Source organism: Neopelma chrysocephalum, unplaced genomic scaffold, assembly GCF_003984885.1.
Source record: "Neopelma chrysocephalum unplaced genomic scaffold, ASM398488v2 Primary Assembly neopelma1_201, whole genome shotgun sequence".
Lineage (NCBI taxonomy): Eukaryota > Metazoa > Chordata > Aves > Passeriformes > Pipridae > Neopelma > Neopelma chrysocephalum.
In genome coordinates, this window is record NW_020897863.1 from 462,735 (window position 1) to 487,843 (window position 25,109).

A 25,109-nucleotide genomic window follows, 5' to 3' on the forward strand; every position below is an offset into this window, starting at 1 on the left:
GGACACTTATGGGGACATGAGAACCCATATGGGGACATGGGGATATCCACTTGTGGGGATATGAGGACACAGGGACACAAGAACACATCTGGGGATGTGAGGACACTTATGGGGGTATGTGGACATGTATGGGGCCATGGGAAGACATATGGGGGCACGGCGACACATATGGAGACTTGAGAACCCATATGGGGACACAGGGACACTTATGGGGACACTTGTGGGGATATGAGGACACATATGGAGATATAGGGACAGGGGACATGGAGACATGTATGAGGACACAGGGACTGGGGAAACACATGGGGGCACTTCTGGGAACATGAGGACATGAACAGGGCTATGGGGACAGGGGGACATGGGGACATGTTTACAGACACGAGGACCCAGAGCCATGGGGACACAAATGGGGACATGGGAGCATAAGGACACATATGGGGACATGGGGACACATTTGGGGACACAGGGACACAGCAGGTGCCGTTTCTGGGGCTGGAAGGAGCCGTTCCTGGCTGAGCAGTAAATGCTTTATGGACTGTGGGGCCGCGCTGGGGAATCGCCCCCGGCTCTCTCTGGTTAATTACGGCCGGCAATTAATCTAATGACGGGGGAGGCAGGACCACTGCGGGGGTGCAGGATGAGTGCGGGGCACAGGGCAGGCACCGGGCTGGCTCTGGCCTCGCTGGTTTGTCCCCAACGAGGTGGCCTCTGTCCCCGGCCGGGTTCGCGGTGCCGGCGCTGCCACTGCTCGGGGGCTCCGGGGCTCCTTGGTGCCTTCGGCCTCTTCCTCTCTCCTTCCTCGGTCCTCAGGGCTCGGCCCGAGCCCCGCAGAGCTGCGCCAGACCCCGGGAGCCCCGGAGAGCCCAGTGGTCCCCGGTGAGAGCAGCTCGGCCCCGGGGCTGCCCAAATCCGCTGCTCCCCGCCCCGCGATGCTCGTGCCCACCCGTGCCCCTGGCACCCATTTGGGACCCCCAGACTCTGCAGCAGGATGGTGACAGGGACACCCTGAGCGTGACGCCGCGGCCCCGAGCCCCGGCAGATCCCACGGGAGCGGCTCCCGCGGCGGCAGCTCGAGGTGTTCGGAACAGAGACGATAAATCCGGGCAGCGAGGAGGGGCAGCCGGGGGTGCCCGGGCAGGGACAGGGACAGGGACAGGCAGGAAGGGAGGGCGGGCAGGTCCCTGCGGAGCCAGGGCTGGAGGTGTGGCGTGGGCTGTCCCCGCGTGGGGCAGGACGGGTGGCAGCAGTCCCGCCCGGGGCGAGGTGGCAGGAGCTCGGCGCTGCCCGGAGCCGGGGATCGCTGCAGGTACCGGGACCCCGGGGGGAGCAGGGTGGCACCGAGCCACCCACGGGGCAGCGGGGGGTCACGGCTGGCAGATCTGGGGCTCCCCGGGGAGCTGCGCCTCTCCCCGTGGGCGCCGTGGAGAAGGGGGGTACCCAGGGCGGTCCACCCTGAGGATGCCGGGCATGGGATGCTGGGCGCGGGGATTGGGATGCCGGCACATTTTGGGATTGGCGGGGCCGCCTTTTCACCTGAAACCACATCAAAGCGGGCGGAAAAACAGGGCGAGCGGAGGGAAACTCACGGCTCGGGCACGTCCTCGGAGTGGGGAAATAAACCCCGAGAGGCTTTTAATGAGCCGTGATGCACCGAAGCGCGGGGGCGTTTCCGGCGTGACGAGGGCGGGGGGAGGCACCCACCCACCTGCTCGGCGTGTCCTGTGTCGCTGTCACTGTCGGATGTCGCGATGGGTGACAGGGGATGGCCCGGGGCGCTGCTGGAGCGGGGTTGGCGGTGAGGGGGTCCCACGGGACACTGGGATGAGGTAAACAACAGCAGCGCTCACAGGGATGGTCATGGGATCCTGTGCCAGCACCGGGAAAGGGACGAGGGTCAGGCTGGTCCCATCCCTCCTGGTTTTTGCCTGGGAAGGAGTAGGAGGGCACAGAGGTGAGCAGGGACCCCCCGGCTGTGCCGGATCTCCCGGGCTCTCCCAGGGGACCCAACTAATTCCTGCACTGGGCAACAGCCCCACATTGATCCGGTGCTTTCAGGAACAGCACGGCCCCAGGAGCCCCGTGGCAGCGGGGTCGGATCAGTGAGGGACATAAATCTCCGCGTGTTTCCCCAGCCTGGGCCAAACCCTCGTGGCTCAACGCCCGGCCCTGCTTAAACCTGATTTTTGTTCAGCCCTGCAAACCCCCAACAGCCCAGAACTGCACTGCTGGGGGGAGGAAGCCCTGCTTCGGGTCCTGTTAGCACCCAGCAGCACCGTGGGGCTGCTCTGCAGCTGGAAACCTCAGGGATTGGCAGGATGAGACATTCCCTGCCGGGCTGGATGGACCAGCTGGATCATCCCGGTGTTGGGTTGGTGGAACAGCCCATGGGTTGGGAAATCACTGCTGGGCTCCAAGGTGTGGGGCAGTGGTCAGAGGATGTCCTGGGAAACCCCAGGACAGGGCCAGTGCAGGGTCTGGCCATGGGCCCACACGTCTGGGGCTGGCAGGGGGCCCTGGCACCCACTCCCAGCCTGTTCCTGCCTCCCCAGAGTGCAGGTTTTATTTCTAATTACTGAGGCGAGGAGTGAGGTTTGTCCAGAGCTTTCTCGGAACCGAGGTTTCTTGGACACCTCCCTGAAATTATTTTTCAAGTGCTTTAGATCACCCTTTTCCCCTCCCTTTCCCCCTGCTCCGGGCCCCACAAGAGGCATTTTTTTCCCGGCTGCCTTTGCAGGGCTCTCAGCCCCTGGAGTGTCCCACATCTGCCAAGTGCAGGTGCTTAATAAGCCAAACACACTTTTGTTTGGCACTGTTTGGGAACAGGGACACTCTGGAGCCTTGCTGGGTACAATGGGGCTCAGAGATGCCAGGCACAGTGGGGATGTGATGGATCATCAGCTCCAGGCCAGATCCTGAGCACAGGGGGCACCAGGACAACCACAGACAAACCCAGGTCTTGACGTGTGTCTCGGTGAGAAGCAGAGCAGAGTCTGATCCTTTGACCACTGTTACTGATCTGGAAGGAGAGAGCCCAGGAAAACCCCTTGCCACTGATCAGTGCCAGCCTCACCTCTAGTGCTGGTGTCCTGGAGAAGGGAGCCAGGTCAGGAGATGCTGAGGGCCAGGACCCTGAGGGCATGAACAGGAGTTAATGGCCCTGAGCAGCCTCGCTGGGACCCCTCACCCATCTCTGTGGGTTTGGGAAGCTCAGCCCAGGGGTCGGTTCTGGACCAAGCCCTCAGGTAGGTGGGTCTGTGTCCAGCTTGGCCACATGCCCGTGCCTGGCCATGGGCCCAGCCCTGTCCCTGCCCCTTGGGGCTGTCCTGTCCCAAAGGATGGGCTCTGTCTCACCCTCTCACCCTGCCCTTTGTCTCCTTTGTCATCCTGACTGTGGACTTCCAAGCTTGAATCCGGACCTGCCTCATCATCACAAGCTTGACAGGAGGTCCAGGCTCAGGGCTCACCCCAGCTGCCACCCCTGGCTCTGCCCTAAGTGCTCCTGGTTAGAACTTTGGAATGGTTTGGGTTGGGAGGGAGTTCAGCTGGTTCCAACCCCCTGCCACGGGCAGGGACACCTTCCACCAGACCAGGGTGATCCAAGCTCCATCCAGCCTGGCCTTGGACACTCCCAGGGCTGGGGTCAGGGAAGGGATTGTCACCTCCACCAGGACAAACCAAGGGGCACTGGCTGGCTGGGAGGGCTGGGAGCAGGTGACTGGACACCCTGAGGTTCCTCTTGTCTCCTGTTGGATGCTCTCCATGGAGCAGGTGTTCCCACTGAGCCTGGATCCCATTTATGGCCCCTGAAGAGGAGGTTCCTGCTGTGGCCAGGGGAGCCCATCCCTCTGCCAGGAGGAGGCAGGGAAATGTGCCTGCCAGGAACTGGGGAGGGAGGGATTTGTTGTGCCCCCTGTGGCCCTTTCCAACCAGATCCAGCCCAGGACAGTCTGTCTGCAGGGAAAGGTGTCCCCAGCTGACAGTGCCCCTGGGACAAGGGCACCAGTGGGGTCACAGCAGGGAGGAAGATGTGGAGATTTGCACCTGACCCTGGGCCAAATCCTATTTTGCCTCAACAAAGTGGGAAGGGCCAATGAGGGCACCAAGGGGCTTCTGTGGGCTTTCCTCCTGGGGGGAATCTCATTCCTCCAGGCACCCCTGTGCTTCCCACTCCCTCCTATCTGTGGGACAAGTGGTAGTGGGAGCTGTGAGATGTAGCAGGAGTGTCCCAGCACACACAGCAGCTCCTTCCTGCTCAGCTGTCCTGGAAAACAAGGACAGGCCCCAAATATTGGGGGTGAAACTTGCCCAGGGAAGCTGTGATGCCCCATCCCTGGAAGTGTCCAAGGCCAGGTTGGATCAAAGGAGCAACCTGGTCTAGTGGAAGGTGTCCCTGCCTATGGCAGGGGGTGACACTGGATGAGCTTTAAGGTCCCTTCCAAACCAAACCAAGCTCAGGTGTCATTTAGGACCCAGGGACAGTGGCACACACCGAGTCCTTGGTGGTAAAGAGGGATGATGTCGTGGATCCAAGGTTTTTCTGGGCTGCAGGGGCCGAGGTGCTGCCCATGTTGGAGTTCAGGGTCTCTTGGAGCTGGGATGGGAGCCAGGATGAGGTGACCTGGGATGAGGATGGATGTCCAACTGGTGGCACCTGTGAGTGTGTTGGGGCAAACCAATATCCAGGAGGAGCAAGAGGGAAGGAGATACTTCAGTAAAAGAACGGGGAAAAAAGTGCTGATCAAAGGAGTGGGATAAGCAATAATGGCAGGGACAGACTTCTGGTGGGATTATTTAATAATAAGGTAATTAATGCTTTATCCCTCACTGGCTCCTTTCATGTAAGGATCACAAAGCTCTTCACAAACATTAATTAATCTTCCCCACCATCCCTGCAGGAAGGTCACCGAGCTCAGGGAAATGTTGTCATTGATGGAGGTGGCTGCTCCCTGTGCCTGAAGGGTGCTGGGCTGTGATGGCAGGACAGGGAGAGCTCCAGTCTCACCCACGGCTTCCAATGATTCCCCAGAACTTCCTCAGTTCCCCAGAACTACCTTTGAACTGTCACAGGCAGCCGGGACTGGGTGAAGGCTGCTGGGAATGGTGTCCTCTCTGCGTGGTGTCCTGCCCTGGAGAGGGTCCAGCTTTGGGAGGGATCCTGGTGGGATCCTGCTGTCCTTGCTCAGCATTTCACACCTCCGGGGTCGTCCTTGTTCCCAGCTCCTGGCACTGGGGCCACCATGGCTGAGCAGGACCTGGCCACAGGCTGCCCACGTGGGAAGAAGGAGCTGCCAGGTCAGTGTGCAACCGGGGGGGTTGGGGCTTTTATCTTTATCTTTTTTAGATGGTTTGTGAGAAATTCGAGCATGGGACAGGTGGGGAAGAGGCAGATCTGAGGTGAGGATGGAACGTCCGGCCATGGGGAAGGCATTGGGAGCACGGCTGGGATGTCTCCTGCTTGGCAGGGTCTGTGAAATATTGGGATGTTAAAATCTGGGACAGCAAAACATCGGGATGGCAAAATTTGGGATGGCAAAGATGAAATCAGGAGAGGAACAGGCAGGACTTCAGAACAGACTGTGCTTGGGGGGACTCATCCTGCAGTCCCTTGATAAACCAAACCCTGAGCCCAAAGGGTGAGCCTGAGGCTCGGGGGGTGGGGTGTGTTTGCCAGTGGTCCTGCACCTCTGGAAGCTTCTGGTCTCCTGCCCTGTCCCTGTCCCCCAGCCCTGTCCCAGCTGTGCCTCCAGCAGCACCCCTCAAACTGGAATTCCCACCCCACCAGTGGGTCACCACGAGCCCAGTGGGACCATCAGTGGTCCTGGTGCCCTCTGGGAGGAGCTCAGGGTCTGGCTCTGGTGGGAGCTGGGGGTTGTCCTGGCTCTGGTGGGAGCTGGGGGTTGTCCTGGCTCTGGTGGGAGCTGGGGGATGCCCTGGCTCTGGTGGGAGCTGGGGGTGTCCTCTTGCTTTCCCAGCCTTCACGTGGCAGGTGAGGGCCAACGACCGACGGTACCACGCACAGTCCAAGAAGAAATTTGCCTTCTGCCTGAGCAGGAAGAAGTACAGGGTGAGCCAGCCCAGCCCAGCCTGGGCCATTCCCTCACCCAGCCCCTCACTCCTGAGCCTGTGGTGGTTTGGGAGGACGTGGCAGAGGTGGTCCAGAGGGGTCTCCAGTGGGGTGAAGAGTCCCATCCATAGCCCTTAGTGAGGACCTGCTCCCTCCCTCTCAGGTGCCACTAAAACTGTCAGGCAAGGACCAGAACTGTGTGAAGGAAACTTTTCAGTCTGACGGTCAAATAAAAAGATTCTTCAAAAAGTTTTAATTGAACAAAACCACATTTTTTAAATTTTTTTTTTATTTTAGCTAAATAATGACCATCTGTTCGGGGTCAGTCAGCTGGGTTTTAGATGATCAGAAAGAAACTATTTTGTTTTGAATTTATGTGGCCCTTTGCTCTAATAAATCCCTTTTTTTTTTTCCCATGGCCTCGGTTATTTTTTAAGGCACCTCTTACCCCATGAAAAGTCCCACAAACACCAGAAAGTTTTGGGGATTCTTAAAGCAGATCCTTGATTTGTGACCTGCCTTTCCCCTGCAGGGCAATGCCATCAAAACAGCCAAGTACAACCTGCTCACCTTCCTGCCCCTGAACCTCTACGAGCAGTTCCACAGGATGGCCAACGTCTACTTCGTCTTCGTCATCCTCCTGCAGGTGACAAGGACACCAGGGGGGTGTGGGAGAGGTGTCTGCCAGGGGAGGGTTCTCTGGACTTTAGAGGGGGGAACTTGGGTCTAAAAGGTTTCCAAGGGTGTTGCTTTTCCGTGGTGTCCAGTGTCTTTCATGAACTCTGAGGGGTTCAACCCATGTTCTTTGGTTACTTTAAATTAAATTTCCCCAATGTCAGTGGGATGTGGAGCTGCTGGAGAGAGTCCAGAGGGGGCCACGGAGCTGCTCCAAGGGCTGGAGCCCCTCTGCTCTGGAGCCAGGCTGGGAGAGCTGGGGGGGTTCACCTGGAGAAGAGAAGGATCCAGGGAGACCTGAGAGCCCCTTGCAGGGCCTAAAGGGGCTCCAGGAGAGCTGGAGAGGGACTGGGGACAAGGGATGGAGGGACAGGACAGGGGGAATGGCTTCCCAGTGCCAGAGGGCAGGGTGAGATGGGATATTGGGAAGCAATTTTTGGCTGTGAGGGGGGGGAGGGACTGGAATGGAATTCCCAGAGCAGCTGTGGCTGCCCCTGGATCCCTGGAAGTGTCCAAGGCCAGGTTGGACGGGGCTTGGAGCCACCTGGGCTGGTGGAAGGTGTCCCTGCCCATGGCAGGGGGTGGCACTGGATGGGCTTTAAGGTCCCTTCCAACCCAAACCATCCTGTGATTCTGTGACATTCATTGGGCTTGGATGCAGCCAGAGCTCACACAGATGACCAAAATATAAATCCAACCCTCCAGAGACTCACGACACATTTCACACATTTCCCTTCAAAAAGAGGTGGGAATCCAGCAATCCAGGTCTCTGCAGACAGAGATGTTGATCTGATGGTTCCCAGGCGGGTCCCTGCCGCCCTCAGGCCCTGGCTGGGGAGTGAGGGGGTTCCTCGGTCACCATGAGTGTCCCAAGGTGGGGTGAAAGTCGTGTCAGTGGTGTAACATTCTCCTCCTCTAGACCTTCCCTGAGATCTCCACGGTGCCCTGGTACACTCTGCTGTTCCCCCTGAGCTGCCTCCTCGTCATCCGGGGCCTGCGGGACCTGATCGATGACATCGTGAGTGGGGGGGGAATGTGGGGTGGGATGTGGGATGTGAGCCTTGGGGGACAGGAGCAGAGAGGGGCCCCTTGCTGTGAGGTGAGCTGAGAAGCTCAGGAGTTGCTGTTGTCCACAGTTCTTGAGGTAACAACAGCTGCACCACATCCACAATGCTTTGTATCCTCCCTTGGGAAGGATGTGACCAGCTGGGTGCTTTTTTGGGGGGTCTAGACCCCCATTTCTGTCATCTTTAACACCTTAACCACTGGCTGCATTGCCAGGCTGGTCCCCAGAAGCACCTGGGCGGGGGTTCAGCCCTTTTATTAATGAGAACACAACTTCTGATACCTCAGAACGCAGGTCCTGCCCTGGGGCTGAGGAGGCAGGTGGTGGCATTGAGGGGGTTGTGTTTTGGGACAGGGGAGCCTGGCATGGCCCATCCCTTTCCTTTGGCCTCTCTCCCTCTCCCCTCTGTGCAGGGCCGTCACCAAAGCGACAGGAACATCAACAGCAGACCCTGTGAAATCCTGTGTGGGAAGAGGTGAGGGGCTGTGGGGAGCTGTGCCCGTGTTTTCCACGCTGTGGAATGATGGATCATCCGAAGGGCTGAGAATCCTTGAGCAGCTGGGAAGGGTTTTGGTGGGACTGTCCCTGGCCCTGCACACTCCCATGGGCTCCCAAATCTGCTGCTGGTCCAGCTGTTCCCCCGTAGGGACGATCCCATTCTGGTCATGGACAAGAGGTCTAGGAGAGACCCCCTGGGCTGTGCTGGCAGCAGGGTTTCCTTGGCCACAGAACCCCTCCAGGTCACCATATCTAACCCACAGAGTCGTGTCCCTGCTCAGCACTGGTCCAGGGAAGGATGAACTTCTCCCCCCTGTGCCCAGAGGGCTGAAAGTCCCTGTCACCTGTGGGTGTGACAGATGGCTCCTGTGCCACCCTCAGTGCTCAGCCATCCCTCACTCCTGCAGCACAGGAACCTGGAGACCCCATTCCAGCAGGAATCTGGGGCAGGCATGGGCAGAAACACCCAGGGCCTCCAACCCACCGCTCTGCAGGGACAAACATTTGCTCCCCTCCCCAAATCTCCCGCAGGTTCCAGCGGCAGAGGTGGCGCGACATCCGCGTCGGGGACATTGTCCGGCTGCGCAAGGACAGCGTCGTCCCGGTGAGCCCGGGGCTGGCTGGGCGCGGGGCGGGGGGTTGTTGATGAGCAGGAAGGGGCTCACCCAGCTCCTCTCTCCTCCTTTGGGCTCCTCAAGGCTGACGTGCTCCTGCTGTGCAGCTCCGAGCCCAGCAGCCTGTGCTACGTGGAGACGGCGGACATCGACGGGTGAGGAGGGGACAGGGGACACTGTGGTCGTGCAGGGAGGAGGGGAGAGGGGACATTGTGGCCATGGGGGAGGAGGGGACAGGGGATCCTGTGGCCATGGAGTGAGAAGGGGACAGGGGACACTGTGGCCGTGCAGGGAGGAGGGGACAGGAGACACCATGGCCATGGATTGAGGAGGGGACAGGGGACATTGTGGCCATTGGGGAGGAGGGGACAGGAGACACCATGGCCATGGAGTGAGGAGGGGACAGGGGACACTGTGGCCATGAATTGAGGAGGGGACAGGGGATCCTGTGGCCATGGAGTGAGGAGGGGACAGGGGACACTATGGCCATGGCCTTGGAGGAGGGGACAGGGGACACCACGGCCATGGAGTGAGGAGGGGACAGGGGACATTGTGGTCATGGGGAGGAGGGGACAGGGCACCCTGTGGCCATGGAGTGAGGAGGGGACAGGGGACACTGTGGCCATGCAGTGAGGAGGGGACAGGGGACATCATGGCTATGCAGTGAGAAGCAGACAGGGCACTCCGTGGCCATGGGGGGAGAGGGGCAGAGGCTGAAGTCCCCAGTCTTGGGGACCCCCCAGCGATGGACACCCCGTGAGGGCTCAGCAGAAACTAAAGCATATGGGGGATCCTCCCAAACCCCAAACCCACAGGCGCCCTAGAAATGGGATTTGAGCCCCGGATTTTGAAAATGGGAGTCCAAAACCTCTCGAGAGGTTTCCACAGAGCGGCTTGTGGCCGTGTCTCCATGTCTCAGTCCCTCCCATGAGGACAGTGGCTCCCTCCCACCTCCATCTGCAGGATGATTTAAAGGCAGGAACCCCAGGCCAGGGCTCTTCCCGCACAGGTGCCCCAAGTCTGGCACAATAAGTCCCCATCTGGCATTTCATTGCCATCACTCCTGTAATCACCTGATAATTAATGGCCACCTCTGTCCCACGGCTCTCACAGCAGGATTAACGGCTCTGTCACCCCACAGGGTTGTTTTATTTTCCCTTCCCTGGCTCTTGTTCACAGGGAAACAAACCTGAAGTTCAGGCAAGCCCTTCTGGTCACCCACCAGGAGCTGGGGAGCGAGGAGAGCATGGCTGCCTTTGATGGTGAGTCTCCAGGACCATCCCACTGGGATGGGATGGGTTCAGCCTTGGGAAGTGATCCCCGATCCCTTGTCCCCATCAGTCCACGCATCAATTCCTTCCACCTGCCAGGAGACAAAGACCTTGGGTGGAGGTGCCTCCCCAGCTGAGTGGCTCTGTGATGGGTCCATCAGGGTTCTGCACCTTCCCCTTGATTTTCCCACTTAGAACCAAGACATTGCTTCCCAAACCTGAGCTCAGGCCCTGGGCTGTTCTTCCTCTGCTCCTCCCCAGGGTTCAGTCTCCCCTCTCAGAGGCTCTGGGGGTGTTGTGTTGGTACCTCCTCTAGTTCATATCCCAGTGCAGATCCTGCACTGAGTGACCTCCCAGCACTTCCAGCCTCACCCGAATTTGAGCCTCCAAATCAGCTCCACTTGGCTGCTTTGGCTGGGCTGTGAAGGCACCAGAATCACTGACTTAGTTCAGACAAGCCAGTACAGGTTCACTGTCTCTGATGTGAGGAGGATGGAGAAAATTATACTGGACAAGCTGTGTTGGAAAGTCAAAGCTACAGCAGACTTCCAATTTCTGCAGCTGTATCCCACACTCATTCCTGGGAATTTAAGCTGGAAAAGGAGAAAGTGCCTTAATTTTGAGAGCCTTGAGACTCAGCTGAAGGCCTGCCAGTGCAGCATCATGTTTTCTAAAGCCAAGCCCTCTGCCTTGGCACTGTCTATTATGGCACTAGAGACTGCAGGAGTTGGCAGAGGCATTATTGGCACTCCTGCAGCTGCATCCCAAGAGATGCCCTGGCAAAGCCTGAATCTCCCCAAGAGGCCCCCAGAGCCCTCTTTGGAGGGGCTAAGGAAGGTCCTTTTGCTTGCCCCTGATCTGTGCCCTCTCCTGCAGGGAGGGTGACCTGTGAGGAGCCCAACAGCCGCATGCACAGCTTCACGGGCACCCTGGAGTGGAGGGGAGAGACCCATTCCCTGGACAGCGAGAGGATCCTGCTGAGGGGCTGCAGGATCCGCAACACCGACGTCTGCCACGGGCTGGTGATCTACGCGGGTGAGAGCACCCCTGGGACACAGGGGTACAAAACAACCACGATCTTAAGCTGCCCAAGCACTTCTGGCACCAGCAGGTCCCGTTCCCAGCAGAGACAAGGTGGAGGAGCTGCTGCCTCAGCCAAGCCCCAGATGTTTGTCCTGAGCCTCGCTGGTGCTGGGCTCACTGGCAGGGACACGGTGTGGTGGCATCAAACCTCTGCCAGGTGATATCTCACCTGCACCACGCCCTGGGCCCTCTGCACTTTGTAGGTCGAGGCACTGAGGGTTTGGCCATGAGGGGAGATGTGGTGTCAGCAGCACTGCTCGGACCGTGGTCCTCCAAAGCCTTCAGAGGAGGGGAGATGCTGCTGTGGAGGAAACCCCCCTCACTCAGCTGCAAGTCAACCTTCTAAGGGGCTGTGAACTTGTGTTTTTACTTCTCAAACATTCCCTGTCCAGGATTTGATTCCAAAATCATGAGGAACTGCGGGAAGATCAAGCGGAAGAAAACCAAGCTGGACAGCATGATGGACCGGCTGGTGGTCATGGTGAGTGTGGTGCCAACACCTCTGCCCTGCTCCACCAGCCTCCTGGGGCTGCTCACAAAACTCCTCAGGAGAGGCTGCTTGCTTGGGTGATGCTGATTTTCTTCAGCTTGCAATATTTTGCCTAAAATATCTTAAGTTTGACACGTTCATAGAATCAGAGAATGGTTCGGGTTGGAAGGGACCTTAAAGCCCATCTCATTCCAACCCCTTGCCATGGGCAGGGGCACCTTCCACTGGACCAGGGTGCTCAAAGCAACATTGGTCCTAGAAAAGTGGTGGCCTCTTGTGGTGGGATGTTCTCATCCCGGGACATTCCCATCCTGGGACGTTTCCATCCCGTTTTCCCTCCCCAGATCTTCCTGCTGCTGTTGGTCACATCCCTCGGCCTCGCCGTTGCCTCTGGGTTCTGGGCCAGGACGTTCCAGGAGAAGCACAGCTACCTGTCTGCTGTCTACAGGAACAGCAGCCCTGCCCAGCAGGCCTTCCTCACCTTCTGGGGCTTCACCATCCTCCTCAGCGTCATCATCCCCATGTCCATGTACATCACGTAAGGATCACAGAGCTGGGAGGTGACCGGGGCTCGGGACCCCTCCCCCTGCCCTCGCCCACCACGTGCCACTGGGGTCACAGCCCCAAACTGGGGCTGCACTGAAGGTCAGGGTGTGGCCTGGGGCACCTCGTTCCCATGTGTTCCCTTATCCAGGAGAAGGGAAGGGTGGGTGGGGTGTGTACCCTACAAACATGCTTTGAGGTATTCCCAGAGGAAAACCAGGATAGAGATCCAAGGCTTGCTCTGATGTTGGGAATCACTGGCAGGCCAAGGGGGAGGCTGGTGAAGGTGCTGCTTCCCATGGTGGGGGAGAGAAGGGCACAGTTGCTGTGAGCAGGCAACGATCACAGTTTGTGCTGGAAAAAAAAGCAGTTTCCAAACTTTCTGGCCCTTCACTGAATCTCCAGATCTGTGAATTCTGTCATCAAGGGCCAGAATTCCAGAGGGGAGCCCAGCTGCCTGGGTGGGTGATGAACCTTCTGGAAACCTGGCCCTGAGCATCAAAAACCCTCTTGTCTCCCCCAGCCCAGAGCAATCAGATCCAGGTGGGGAGTTCCCCCCTGCCCTTCCTTCCCAGGTCAGGTCCCCGGGTGCCCCTGGGATGTGAGGAACACAGTCTCCCTCTCCCTGTTTTTCTCTCCCCAGGCTGGAATTCATCTACCTGGTGAACAGCTTCTTTATCAACTGGGACCTGGAGATGTATTATGCTGTGAAGGACATCCCAGCCAAGGCCAGGAGCACCAGCCTCAACGACCAGCTCGGCCAGATCGAGTACATCTTCTCAGACAAGACCGGCACCCTGACACAGAACATCATGACCTTCAAGAAGTGCTGCGTCAACGGCACCATCTACGGTAACCTGGGCTGGGAGCGAGTTTGGAGGGGCTCATGTGGGCCTGGAAATGGTTCTTCCCACTCCTCCTGCCTGCCCAGGAAGCTCAGGGCACGTGGAGTGGTGTTGGTGGTCCAGCACAGAGACAGATGATGCTGCAGGGATTCAGCTTGTTCTGATGTCCCACCACAGCCAAGGTCCCACTGGCCTGGTGTTCCCAGCACGTGGAATCAGGGCACGGTTCTGCCCTCTGGCAGTGGGGAGGTTTCATGGCCCAAACTCAGCTGAGATCAGTGAGGTTTCCCCTGATAAAAAAGGGAGCCTGGGGTAGGAGCCCAGCACAGCTGCAAACACAGAGCCTGGGTGAGGTGGATCCCACCTGGAATCATCAGCTCCAGGCAGGCCAGAGAATCCCATGGATTTTTATTTTCTGTTAAGGTCTCATGGATAAAAGGAGATGTTGCTTTTCGTCTTTGCATCATTTTCTGGTGAATCTCCTGCTTGGTTTCCAAATCTGGGCACTTGGAGGCTTTCAGGTGACCTATGGAGGAGGCAAAGAAATCATCATTCCATTTAAGTTGTTTAACTAGAGTGAATGTGTGAAATTGCCCTTCATTTTTCTTTTTCTTTTAATTTTTTTAATTGTTATTTTTAATGACTCTGCCTGGTTTTCCCCTTAAAAACTTGAAAATTGCCAAGTCCCTTCTGTTCTTCTTGCTATACTTACTTGAGCTCTTGGCTCATTTTTGGGAGCTGTCTTGGTGCTTAATCAGTGAAATTTAGTGGGTGGAGTGAGCCAGAGCTTTAGCATGGAGCTCTTCTTCTTGAGGTAAGGGAAAATTTGTCTCAGGTGCTTGAGACAAATGGACAGTGATAAAAGAAAAAAGGAAGGGGAAACAAAAATCTAGCAAAGTTTTAAAGCAGGAATAACCCCAGTTTTGCCCTCCCTGATGTGTCAGGTTGCACCTCGTGGAGCAGCATCTCCCTGATCCTGGCAGCCTCTGGCCAATCTCCCAGGAAATGCAGGGGGAAGTAGAACTGAGTTTTTAACATTAAAATCGTGTCAAAAGTCTGAGCAGTTCAAAAGCCAGAAAGATCAGACCTGGATATCCCAGTGGAGCCTGACACCGATCCCAAAGCTCTGCCCTTTGGGCGTTTGTTGGTCCCCAGGAGCAGGAATCCCCCTGGAGAAGCTGCTCCAAGCCCCGCTGGTGCCTCTCCCAATTAACTGAAGTGTTTTTATTTTGGCAGGTCCAGGCACAGGCCATGAGAACAAACAGCCACCAGTGAGTAATTCCCCCCTGCCCCGGAACACGGGGTGTCACACCAAGTGTCACCACAGCCCTGTGTGTCCTGGGTTCTGAGAGTGGCCTGTGCTCCCTCAGGCTGGAGCAGGCAATGATCCCTGCCCGTCCTCAGCTGCCAGGGAAGGACAGGGAAAGGGGGTTTAGAGATAACACAGCTCTGGTTTTTTGGTTTTTTCATTCCCAACCTGTTCACACTCGGGGTGTGGGCAGTGCAGAGCTGGCTCAGGCTCTGACCCAGGTCTGGGCCAGCTCAGCCTCTCTGTGTCACATCCCCTGTGCCCCATCTCCACCTCCATCCTGCCTGTGCCTCCCGCAGGGGTCGGGGTCGGCCTGGGACCACCACGGGGAGCAGAAGGTGGACGTGATGCTGTTGGAAGCCGCCCGGAGGGACAGTGACCCTGTGCTGAGGGAGTTCCTGAGGCTGCTGGCCCTGTGCCACACGGTCATGGTGGAGGAGAGGGGCGGTGGGTTGATGTGCTCGGAGCGGGGTCGAGCTGCCCCTCGGGGCACCGAGGCCGTGGTGGCTCTTTGCAGAGCCCAGCAGAGCTCAGCTGTGGGGAGTAGAGGGGGTGAGAGCCCAGGGGTGGCTCGTGTCACTGTCCCTTTGTCATGGACATGTGCCTTTGGGTGGGTTTTAAAACTCACCAGGGGGAAGAGAAGCACAGGGGGACAATCTGTCCCTATCTGGATGCTTGTCCTGTCTGGGGCAATGAGTGGAAGAGATCATGGAATCCCAGACTGGTTTGGGTTGGGAGGGACATTAAAGCCCATCCAGTCCCACCCCCTGCCATGGGCAGGGACACCTTCCACTAGCCCAGGTGGCTCCAAGCCCCGTCCAACCTGGCCTTGGACACTTCCAGGGATGGGGCAGCCACAGCTGCTCTGGGAAACCTGTGCCAGGGCCTCCCCACCCTCACAGCCAAGAATTCCTTACCAATATCCCATCTAACCCTGCCCTCTGGCAGTGGGAAGCCATTCCCCCTTGTCCTGTCCCTCCAGGCCCTTGCCCAAAGTCCTTCTCCAGAAGAGACAAGTAGGACTGAGTTTCCCTGGCCTGTCATCTTGGACTTTGGGATTTCCACCACTCATGTTGGTGCTGGACAAGAAGCCCAGGCACTGTCTGCCTGGAAGTCTCCATGTCCAACCTCCCCACCTTTCTGCAGGCCAGCTGGTTTACCAGGCAGCCTCCCCAGATGAGGAAGCCCTGGTGTTGGCAGCCAGGAGCTTGGGGTACATGTTTCTGGCCCGAACACAGGACACCATCACCATCAGTGAGCTGGGGAGGACGAGGACCTACCAAGTGCTGGCCATGCTGGACTTCAACAGCGACCGCAAGAGGATGTCTGTCCTGGGTGAGGGGGCTGAGGGGTCTCAGGGAGCCCCTGTGGGCACATGGAGGGTCCCTTCCACACTCAGCCCCACAAGGGATGGCACTGGGATGGATGTGATTGAGCACTGGGGTGACTGAGCATTGGAATGGGCTGCCCAGGGAGGGGGTGAAGGCACCATCCCTGGAGGTGTTTAAGGACAGACTGGATGTGGCATCAGTGCCATGGTCTGGTTGCCACAGTGGTGTTGGGTCATGGGTTGGACTCGGTGATCTCAGAGGTCTTTTCCAACCAAAATGGTTCTATGATTCTGTGACCAAAACTGGCACTGGGGCTCCCGAGGGTCACCCTGGTCATCCCTGTGGGTTTACTCACCTGGTACATCAGTGAAGGCATCTGAGAAGGGTTTGAGCAGCCAAGACAAAACGAGTAAATCCAGGGCTCAGAGGAGGTGTGTGAGGAACTGACAGTCCTTGAGGCCTGATCCTGCCTCGTGGCAATGGAGGCCCCAGGAAATTCCTGTGCTTTTGATGGAAAAGCACCAGCGAGCCCTGCGGTGCCTTCTGGGGGACAACAGGGGTCAGCGGGGCCACTGTTCAGGGTTGGTGGGTGGGAGCTGTCTCTGAGGGGACCTGAGCTGTGCTTCCCCTCCCTCCCAGTGCGAGACCCCCAGGGCAGCATCCGGCTCTACACCAAGGGAGCCGACACCGTCATCCTGGAGCGGCTGCGGAGACGGGGCCGCAGCGAGGCCTTCACCGAGAGGGCCCTGGATGTGAGTCCCACGCCAGCTCTGCTCTCCCTCCTGCTGCCTTTGGGATGGGTGTCCCGGAGTCTCCCTCGCTGCTCTTTCTCCCTCTGGCTTCCGGATTTCGGTACTTTCTTCCCTCCGCTCTAGGAGCCTCACCCGCTTGTGGGACGGGGGGTAGGAGGGCATCAAACCCACCTCTGGTGTTCTGCACGGACCAGCTGCATTGCAAGGATGCTCATGGGGGTGCTTTAGGATGGGAGAGGGAGTCAGAGCCCAGAGAGAGACCCTCAGGCCCTGGAGTGTCCCTGGCTCTGCCCATGGTTACCGTGGGGAGTCCTGATGTCTCCTCCCTGCAGCTCTTTGCAGAGGAGACCCTGAGGACGCTGTGCCTGGCCAGCAGGGAGGTGAGCAAGGCCGAGTACCAGGAGTGGGGCAGGAGGCACCACGAGGCCGCCGTGCTGCTGCAGGGCCGTGCCCAGGAGCTGGACAGGCTGTACGAGGAGATGGAGCAGAACCTGCAGGTGGGAGGAGGACACGGGCTGGGAGGAACCCCAGAGGGCAGGAGGGTGGGATTCGGCTCTCTGGGATGAGGGGGTGAAGTGTCCAGCCCAACACCCACCCCCTGAGTGGGAGGACAGGTGGAGTTCCACCCCAGGTGTGACTCTGTGTCCATAGACACTGGGGTAGGTACCTGTTGGGTCATGTCCACCCACAGCAAGGGCTGCTGGCTGGATCCGGAGGTAATTCCCAGCTCCTTCTCTTGCCCTGCTCTGTGCCATGGCATCCATTCACCCTCCATCCAGGGGTAATTCCCAGCTCCTTCTCTTGCCCTGCCCCAAGCCATGACACCCATTCTCCCTCCTTCATCCAGGGGTGATTCCCAGCTCCATATCTTGCCCTGCTCTGTGCCATGGCATCCATTCACTCTCCTTCATCCAGGGGTAATTCCCAGCTCCACATCTTGCCCTGCCCCAAGCCATGACACCCATTCTCCCTCCCTCCAGCTGCTCGGGGCCACGGCCATCGAGGACAAGCTGCAGGATGGAGTCCCTGAGACCATCCAGCTGCTGAAACTGGGCAACATCAAAGTGTGGGTGCTGACAGGAGACAAACGAGGTCAGTGGAGGCAGCCACAGACCCCACAAACACATTTCAGCTCCTCCCCTCCCCAGGACTGTCCCTGGAGGTGTTTAAGGACAGGCTGGATGTGGCATCAGTGCCATGGTCGAGTAGACAAGGTGGTGTTGGGTCAAAGGTTGGACTCGATGACCTCAGAGGTCTTTTCCAACCCAGTTGGTTCTGTGACCAGAGAGGAAAAGGGACCCTAGGAGTGGGAAGGAACTGGGTTATGATGCTCCCTTCATACAACAGCAGAGTCTCACTGGGATCAGGTCTCCCACGGACCAGGTTGCCCATGGAAAACTGAGACAGGAGAAGCCCCCGCTGGGATGGCTGGGGCTGGAGCAGAGCCCCCAGCAGCTGCTGGGCCCGAGGGCTGGGGGTGGCCTGGGGTGGGGGGAGAAGCACCACTGACCCCGTGTGTTGCAGAGACTGCCATGAACATCGGCTACGCCTGCAAACTGCTGACGGACGACACGGAGATCCTGGAGGAGAAGGAGATCAGGTGAGGAACCGTGACCTCCTGGTTCACTGTCCCTGCACAGGACACCTGAGGGCACAGGAACCAGGGCAGGGGAGGCAGAGCTGAACTCAGCCAGAGATGCTTCTGCTCCCCTGTCCCAGTCTGCGTGTCCATGGTCCCACCTGCCGAGGCTTTCCCAGGCTTCCCCCTCTGTCACAGCAGCTCCTCCTTGGCAGGCTTGGAGCAGGAAGGGTTCAAGCTTCTCTCCAGCCACAGGCAGAGAGGCTGATTTCTGATATCAGTGAGCCCTTGGGGTGCCCTCTCTGCCCCCCTGTTCCCACCACTGGGTACCAGTCCCACCTCCCTGGCTCTGAGATGCCAAAGGCCCGCTGTGGGTCTCAGTTCCTGCCTGGTGTCCTCAGCTCAGCTCCAACCACCCCTTCCTCACACAGTGAGATCCTCCAGGCTTACTGGGCGAGCAACAACAACCTCAGTGGCAGTGGGGAAGCCCCAGGCAGCAGCCCCCTGTCCCAGCAGTGCCCAGGGGCTTCGTGCCACAGGAGGAGAGCCATCATCATCAGCGGGGACTTCCTGGTAAGGTGGTACCTGGATGCTCCTCTCTGCTCCCTGCCTGTGCTGCCAGAGGGTTGTTTCTGCCCTGGGTGGCACCAGCATGTGGAGGACGTGACATCCCTCCTGCCCAAGGGGTGGGAAAAGCCCATTTAGGGCTGGGGAATGAAGAGTGGAGAGGGGAACACCACACCTGCCCAACCAAGTCCTCTGGGATGGCACAGGCCAGGTGTCCATCACGTACTCTTCTGGCCATACTGGGACATACTGGTCCCGTGGTCACTGTGTCTGCTGCGTGGCAAACTTGGAGAAAACCAGAGCCACTTTTTTGTGGTATTTACAAGATTTAAGAGCTGGGGGCCCCCACGCTCTGAAGGCTGTGGGGGTGAGGTCCCAGCCACGCGTGCTCTCCCCTAAGGACAAAATCCTGCACACGGGAGAGGTGCTGAAGGAGAAGAAGGGGTGGCCGTGGCAGTGGCTGCCCCGTGGCAGGACCGTGGGGTGCCAGGAGCAGGGGAGCCTGGTGGAGAAGGCCTTTGTGGACTTGGCCACCAGCTGCCAGGCAGTGATCTGCTGCAGGGTGACCCCCAAGCAGAAGGCCCTCATCGTGCAGCTGGTGAAGAAGCACAAGAAGGCCGTCACCCTGGCCATTGGGGACGGGGCCAACGACGTCAACATGATCAAAAGTGAGTCACTGGGCAGGGGGAAGGGGGGGTTTGGCTGCTGTGTCCCACTGGTGGTACCCAATCTGCCATCTCCACCCTCTCACCCTCCCCTTCGAGGTGGGGGGAACCCCCCCGACCGGTTCCCCACGTTGCTGTGCTGGGAGGGGAGTGAGAGGCACAGGACAGAGACCAGCCCAGGACAAGAGCAGGGTGGACCCCTTGCTTTTGGCACCAGGGATGAACCTGGATGAAACTTCCAGCCCCAGCGTGGGCAGAGACATCCCTGTCCCTCCCCAGCAGCCCTGATGTGGGGCTGTGCTCTTTGCCTGCCCAACCGTGCCTGGAATGTCACTCCCCGTGGGATACGGGGGGTTTATTCCCTTTGCCCATCACTGTTGGGTTCACCCTCTCCCCTCAAGCCTGGGGAAATCAAGCCCTCAGCTCCCCAAAAACCTCCCCATGTGTGTTTTACCCCCTCAGCCATGGACATCAGGGTGGGGATCAGCAGGGAAATCAAACCCCCAGCTCCCCCAAACCTTCCTCACGTGCGTTTCACCCTCTCAGCCACAGACATTGGGGTGGGGATCAGCAGGGAAATCCAGCCCCCAAAAACCTCCCCATGTGTGTTTTACCCCCTCAGCCGTGGACGTCGGGGTGGGGATCAGCAGGAAATCCAGCCTCTAGCTCCCCAAAACCCTCCCCACGTGCGTTCTCCCCCTCAGCCGCAGACATCGGGGTGGGGATCAGTGGGGAAATCAAACCCCCAAAAACCTCCCCACGTGTGTTTCACACCCTCAGCCGCGGATATCGAGGTGGGGATCAGCAGGGAAATCAAGCCCCCAGCTCCCCAAAACCCTCCCCATGTGCATTTTACCCCCCAGCCACAGACATTGGGGTGGGGATCAGCAGGGAAATCCAGCCCCTAGCTCCCCAAAAACCTCCCCACATGCATTTCACACCCTCAGCTGTGGACATCGGGGTGGGGATCAGCAGGGAAATCAAACCCCCAGCTCCCCAAAACCCTCCCCACGTGCATTTTCCCCTCCCAGCCACAGCGGGGTGGGGATCAGCGGGGAAATCCAGCCCCCAAAAAACCTCCCCATGTGCATTTCCCTCTCTCAGCTGCAGATATCGGGGTGGGGATCAGCGGGCTGGAGGGGCTGCAGGCCGTGCAATGCAGCGACTACGCCCTGGCCCAGTTCTGCCACCTGCAGCGCCTGCTGCTCGTGCACGGCCGCTGGGCCTACCTGCGCATCTGCAAGTTCCTGCGCCTCTTCTTCTACAAGACCTTCGCTGGACTCATGGCCCAGGTCTGGTTCGCCTTCCACAGCGGATTCACGGCCCAGGTGAGGGCTGCAGAGGTTTTGGGGGGGTCACCCAGGATCCCCTGCGGGGACGATGCCTGGTGGACACTCCACCAAAGAAAGTGTTCAAGGCCAGGTTGGACAGGGCTTGGAACGACCTGATCTAGTGCAAGGTGTCCCTGCCTGTGATGGAAAGGTTGTACTAGGTCATCTTTAAAGGTCCTTTCCAATGTAAACAACTCTATGCATTTTTAGTATATGGCAAGTCTAGAACTAAGAGGGTAAACCCAGCAAGATCCAGTCAAAGAACAAACCCTGTTACATTTTCTTAGTTTTGCCTCATACACTTTTTCAACCAGGACCACACACACTGTACTACTACTACTACACACACTGTCAGAGGTGCCTCCTGTGTCTTGCAAAAAAGCTTCACCACAGTGTCACCACCCTGGTCCTCTGTCTCCCTTACCATGTCTGATTTTTTGGGGTTGCCTGGGTGAGCTGTAACTGGTTGTCCACTTCTTACCTGGCTGGACTGGGAGAAGCACCCTGCGGAGGTTCGGGATGTCCTTGTGAGCTGCAGCTCAGTCTTGGTCAGACACAGGGAAAGATCCCACGTGGTTTCCTCCAGAACAGGAGCTTTTCTCCCAGGGGCCATCGGTGGCACTTGGGCAGCACTGCAGGGCTCCAGCCCCCACCTCCACCTCCACCACAGCCCCACAGACAACGTGGGGCTGATGCAGAACCTGGGCCAAGCCCGTGGGAATTTCCATGTTTGGATGTGTCTCTTGGACTCACCCCTGGGGCTTGGGCTTCCTTTCTGAGCCTTTCCAAAGCACCTCCGAGCTCACAGCTGCTTCCTCTTCCCTTCCAGCCCCTGTTTGAGGGCTGGTTCCTTGCACTCTACAACATTTTCTACACTTCCTACCCCGTGCTGTCCGTGGGCCTCCTGGAGCAGGTATGGATTTGCTGAGCTCATCCCTGTGCCCAGAGGCTGCATCCCTGGGGGGTGGGAATGAGCCTGGCAGTCCTTGCACCCCATCTGCACCACCCTTGGTGTGGCACTGGCAGCTCGAGGGGCACGTGGAGCTCACCAGTCCCGGGGTGCCTGTTCCCCACCACCCCAAAGCCACTGGGAGAGGGACCCCCTGCAGCTCCCCCAGGGGGTGTGTGGGGTGGGGTGGCCCCATCCTGCTCCCCCAATCCCTGCATCCCCTCTGTGATGCCCGGTGCCCTCCTGGCAGGACGTGAGTGCCAAGAAGAGCCTGGAGTTCCCGGAGCTCTACGTGACTGGGCAGCAGGACGAGCTCTTCAACTACCGCGTTTTCGGGGTCACCCTCCTGCACGGGGTCGGCACTTCACTCACCAGCTTCTACATCGCCCTCTGGGCCTTCGAGGACCACGTTGGCAGCAAAGTTGTCGGGGACTACGAGTCCTTCTCCGTCACCGTGGCCGTGTCGGCGCTGCTCTCGGTCCTCGTGGAGGTGAGCAAGGGGCTGCTCCTCCCCAGCCCGTCCCCACAGCAGATGTTTAGGGTCTGCAGCTCTGGGCTCTGACACCTTCCCCAGCAGCTTCGTGGCTGGGGGGTGACCACTCTGGGATGGAGGAGGAATCTGGGACAAAAGGGCCACTGCAGCCCCCGTGAGACACTGTGTGCTCTGCCCTTGTCCCCCCAGATCGTCCTGGACACCAGGTTCTGGACAGTGTTGTCCTTCCTGATGGTCACAGCCAGCCTGCTGTTCTTCTGCCTCTTCTCCTTCCTGACCCAAAGTATTGATGCCTTCAGGATAGCCCCTGCCATCTTCTCCTTCCCAGGTGAGCTGCCCTGGGGCTGCCCACAGTCCTTCCCTTCCCCAGCCAGGACAGCCCAGCCTGGCCTTGGTGCTACGACCTGTTTCCCACCCTGTGGATCATCTCCTTTTTGCCACTTCCCAATCTTGCCATCTTGATATTTGACTCCAGTTCAGGTGTCATCTTTTCTTTAGAGCCCTCAGCACCTCCACGGGTGGGCTCCTGTCCCTCTGTCCTCTCCACCTTCCCTACTCAAGCAACCCCCCCCAAATTCTCGTGCTGACAGATGCCAGCTGGAATGCCTTCACTGACCCCTACGTGCTGCTGGTGGTCCTGCTGTCCCTGGTGGTGAACACCCTCCCCTCACTCACCGTCCACGCGTTCCGTGCCACCGTGGGCAAAGCCACCACCCAGCAGGTGAGGGCTGGGAGGGGCTGGCATGGGGAGGGGCTGCCTCCCACTGCTGTTGGTGTCTGGGATTGCTGATGGGAAGGGTGAGGTTCCCCAGGAAGCCTGGATTGTAGTGGTGGGACATGTCACCTTTCCGTGCTGGCACCAGTCGTGGTGGTCTTTCATGACACTGGCGCCCAACTCTGACTCCAGGGCCCTCTTCCCAGATTATTCCAGGGCCCAGCAGGAGGCCCTGGGCAAAGAGACCTGCCCCAGCTCTTGGAGAAGGTCTGCTTTTGGCTGGAGTAAGGAACTGGCCTCCAGGACCTCCCCCGAGGCTCTGGGGTCTGCTGGAGGTCTTGGTACCACCCCAGCCTTGGTAGAGCTCATCCCCACCTGGGTCATGGGTTATACCTTCCCAGTGCTACAAAGAGTCCCAGAGGGGTGCAGGGGTTGAGATTGTGCTCCAGAGCTCCATGAGCTCTGCAGACCCTTGGGAGAGTCCCCACATTCCTCATTCCACCCACCATCCCCAAAATCAGGTCGTGCTGGAGCTGGGAGCCAAACCGTGTGGAGGTGCCCCTGTGCTCCCTGCATGTCCCCCCTCGGGGTGAGGGCTCACCTGGGAGGTGTCCTCAGCCCTGATCTCCCCCACTCCTTGCAGAAGATCCACTTGAAGGCCAAGAAGGAGCCAGAGCCCTCGGTGGAGCTGAAGGCCCACGTCCCTCGGGGCTCCTTCTGCCGCCGCTCCAGCTACGCCTTCTCCCACCAGGAGGGCTACGCTGGGCTCATCACCAGGGGGGACAGCCTGAGGGCCAGGGCCAGCCCTGGGGACAGCTTGCAAGCCAAGGCCAGCCCTGGGGACAGCCTGAGGGCCAGGGCCAGCCCTGGGGACAGCCTGAGGGCCAGGGCCACCCGCAGCACCATCCCAGAGGGGACCCCGGCCGTGTCACCCCCCCCCAGCCCCTCAGTGTAGCTGCCCTGGCTGGCACCGACCTCCCACCCTGCTGGGCCAGGGGAGGAGTGTCAAAGGCACACAGCTGGCTGGGTATCTCCTCTTCTGGGCCACCTTTTAGTCTTATTTGATGGGTTTGCAGCCCCCGTGGCTGCAGAGGGGCTGGCCCAGCCTGGGGGGGCTGCTGTGGGGACTGAGCCCTGGGCTGTGTCCTGCAGTGGCTCCACCTCACAGAATCACTCCATCAGGGCTGGAAGGGACCTCTGAGGTCACCCCCACCCAGTGTGTGCATGGGCTTGGCAGGAGGCTGCCAAGCTGTGAAAGCCACTGACTGCTGCCACCAGGCTGGTCCCCTCACCCTGTGACCCTCTGGCTGGCACCTCGGCCCCCTCCCCTCTGCTGAGCCCCCCAGAGCCAGGCCTTCCTCCTGGCTGAGGCTGATCCTGCTCCTGGCTGGGGCCACAGACAGCAAGGGGGCTGCCCCGGAGTCATTATCCCACCTCTGAATTAATTAAATGCCCTGGTGGGTGGTGGGTGAAGCCCCTCACCCTGCTCACCCCCAGCGTGGGCTGAGCTGCAGCGGCTGCACAAAGACCTTTGTCTCGTGTTCCCCACACGGGGCTGGTTTCTACCACGTGGCTTTCACGAGCATCAGCCCCACAGACCACACAATCACAGAATGCCTGAGTGATTGGGGTTGGAAGATCTTAAAGCTCGTCTCTCTCCACCCCCTGCCAGGGGCAGGGACTCCTCCCACCAGCCCAGGTTGCTCAGGCTTGAGCAGTGGGATTTTGAAACGCCCCCTAATTCCTGGAGGAGGATCCATGTGTGGTTGATGGATCCCCTGCAGGTTTTCCTCCTCCTGCCAAACCAGGCTCCTGCAGCCTCTCCTCGTCCCTCCCCACCATTCCCACTATTCCCACCATTCCCACCTCCTTGCCTTTGCCATCCCTGCACAAGGGGCACTCTGTGCCATCTCCACACCCTTCCCCCTTTGGGGACAACTTGTGGCCACAGGCTATGGCCTCTGCAAAGCCCCAAAAAGAACTCCTGGGGGAGGTTGAAGCACTGAGGGGCCGTGGGTCAGCTCTGCCCACCGGGCACGGGGCACATTCCTGCACATTCTGCTGGAGAAGTTGTGTGTGAACAACTGACTGGTGACTGGGTCACCCTTTTTATTGTTCTAATTTTTTAAAATAAAGGATTTTAGCTTTTCTCTCCTCTCCTGTAAATCTCTGCTACGCCACGAAGGGCAAAAGCTGCACGGAAAGGTCCTGTGGTCGCTCTGTGTGTGTGTCACTGGCGCTCGTGCCGTGGTAAAATGCACAGGAGGAC

The 25,109-nt window shown here is 58.9% G+C and overlaps 1 protein-coding gene across 1 annotated transcript; it reads left to right on the top strand.

The window, feature by feature from the left end:
* Window positions 1–1,871: 1,871 nt before the first annotated feature.
* On the top strand, window positions 1,872–24,525 carry ATP8B3 (ATPase phospholipid transporting 8B3). Its single transcript, XM_027703061.1, has 28 exons — window positions 1,872–1,951; window positions 5,218–5,292; window positions 5,973–6,064; window positions 6,597–6,710; window positions 7,659–7,757; window positions 8,219–8,280; window positions 8,835–8,907; window positions 9,002–9,072; window positions 10,097–10,179; window positions 11,065–11,223; window positions 11,664–11,752; window positions 12,106–12,299; window positions 12,948–13,156; window positions 14,386–14,420; window positions 14,758–14,905; window positions 15,605–15,793; window positions 16,429–16,541; window positions 16,874–17,038; window positions 17,522–17,633; window positions 18,066–18,141; window positions 18,552–18,693; window positions 19,088–19,355; window positions 20,457–20,680; window positions 21,513–21,596; window positions 21,883–22,122; window positions 22,315–22,453; window positions 22,716–22,846; window positions 23,484–24,525. The coding sequence occupies exons 2-28, from the start codon at window positions 5,238–5,240 to the stop codon at window positions 23,793–23,795; spliced, it is 3,678 nt and encodes a 1,225-aa protein (XP_027558862.1). The 5' UTR covers window positions 1,872–1,951; window positions 5,218–5,237; the 3' UTR covers window positions 23,796–24,525.
* The last annotated feature ends 584 nt before the right edge of the window (window positions 24,526–25,109 follow it).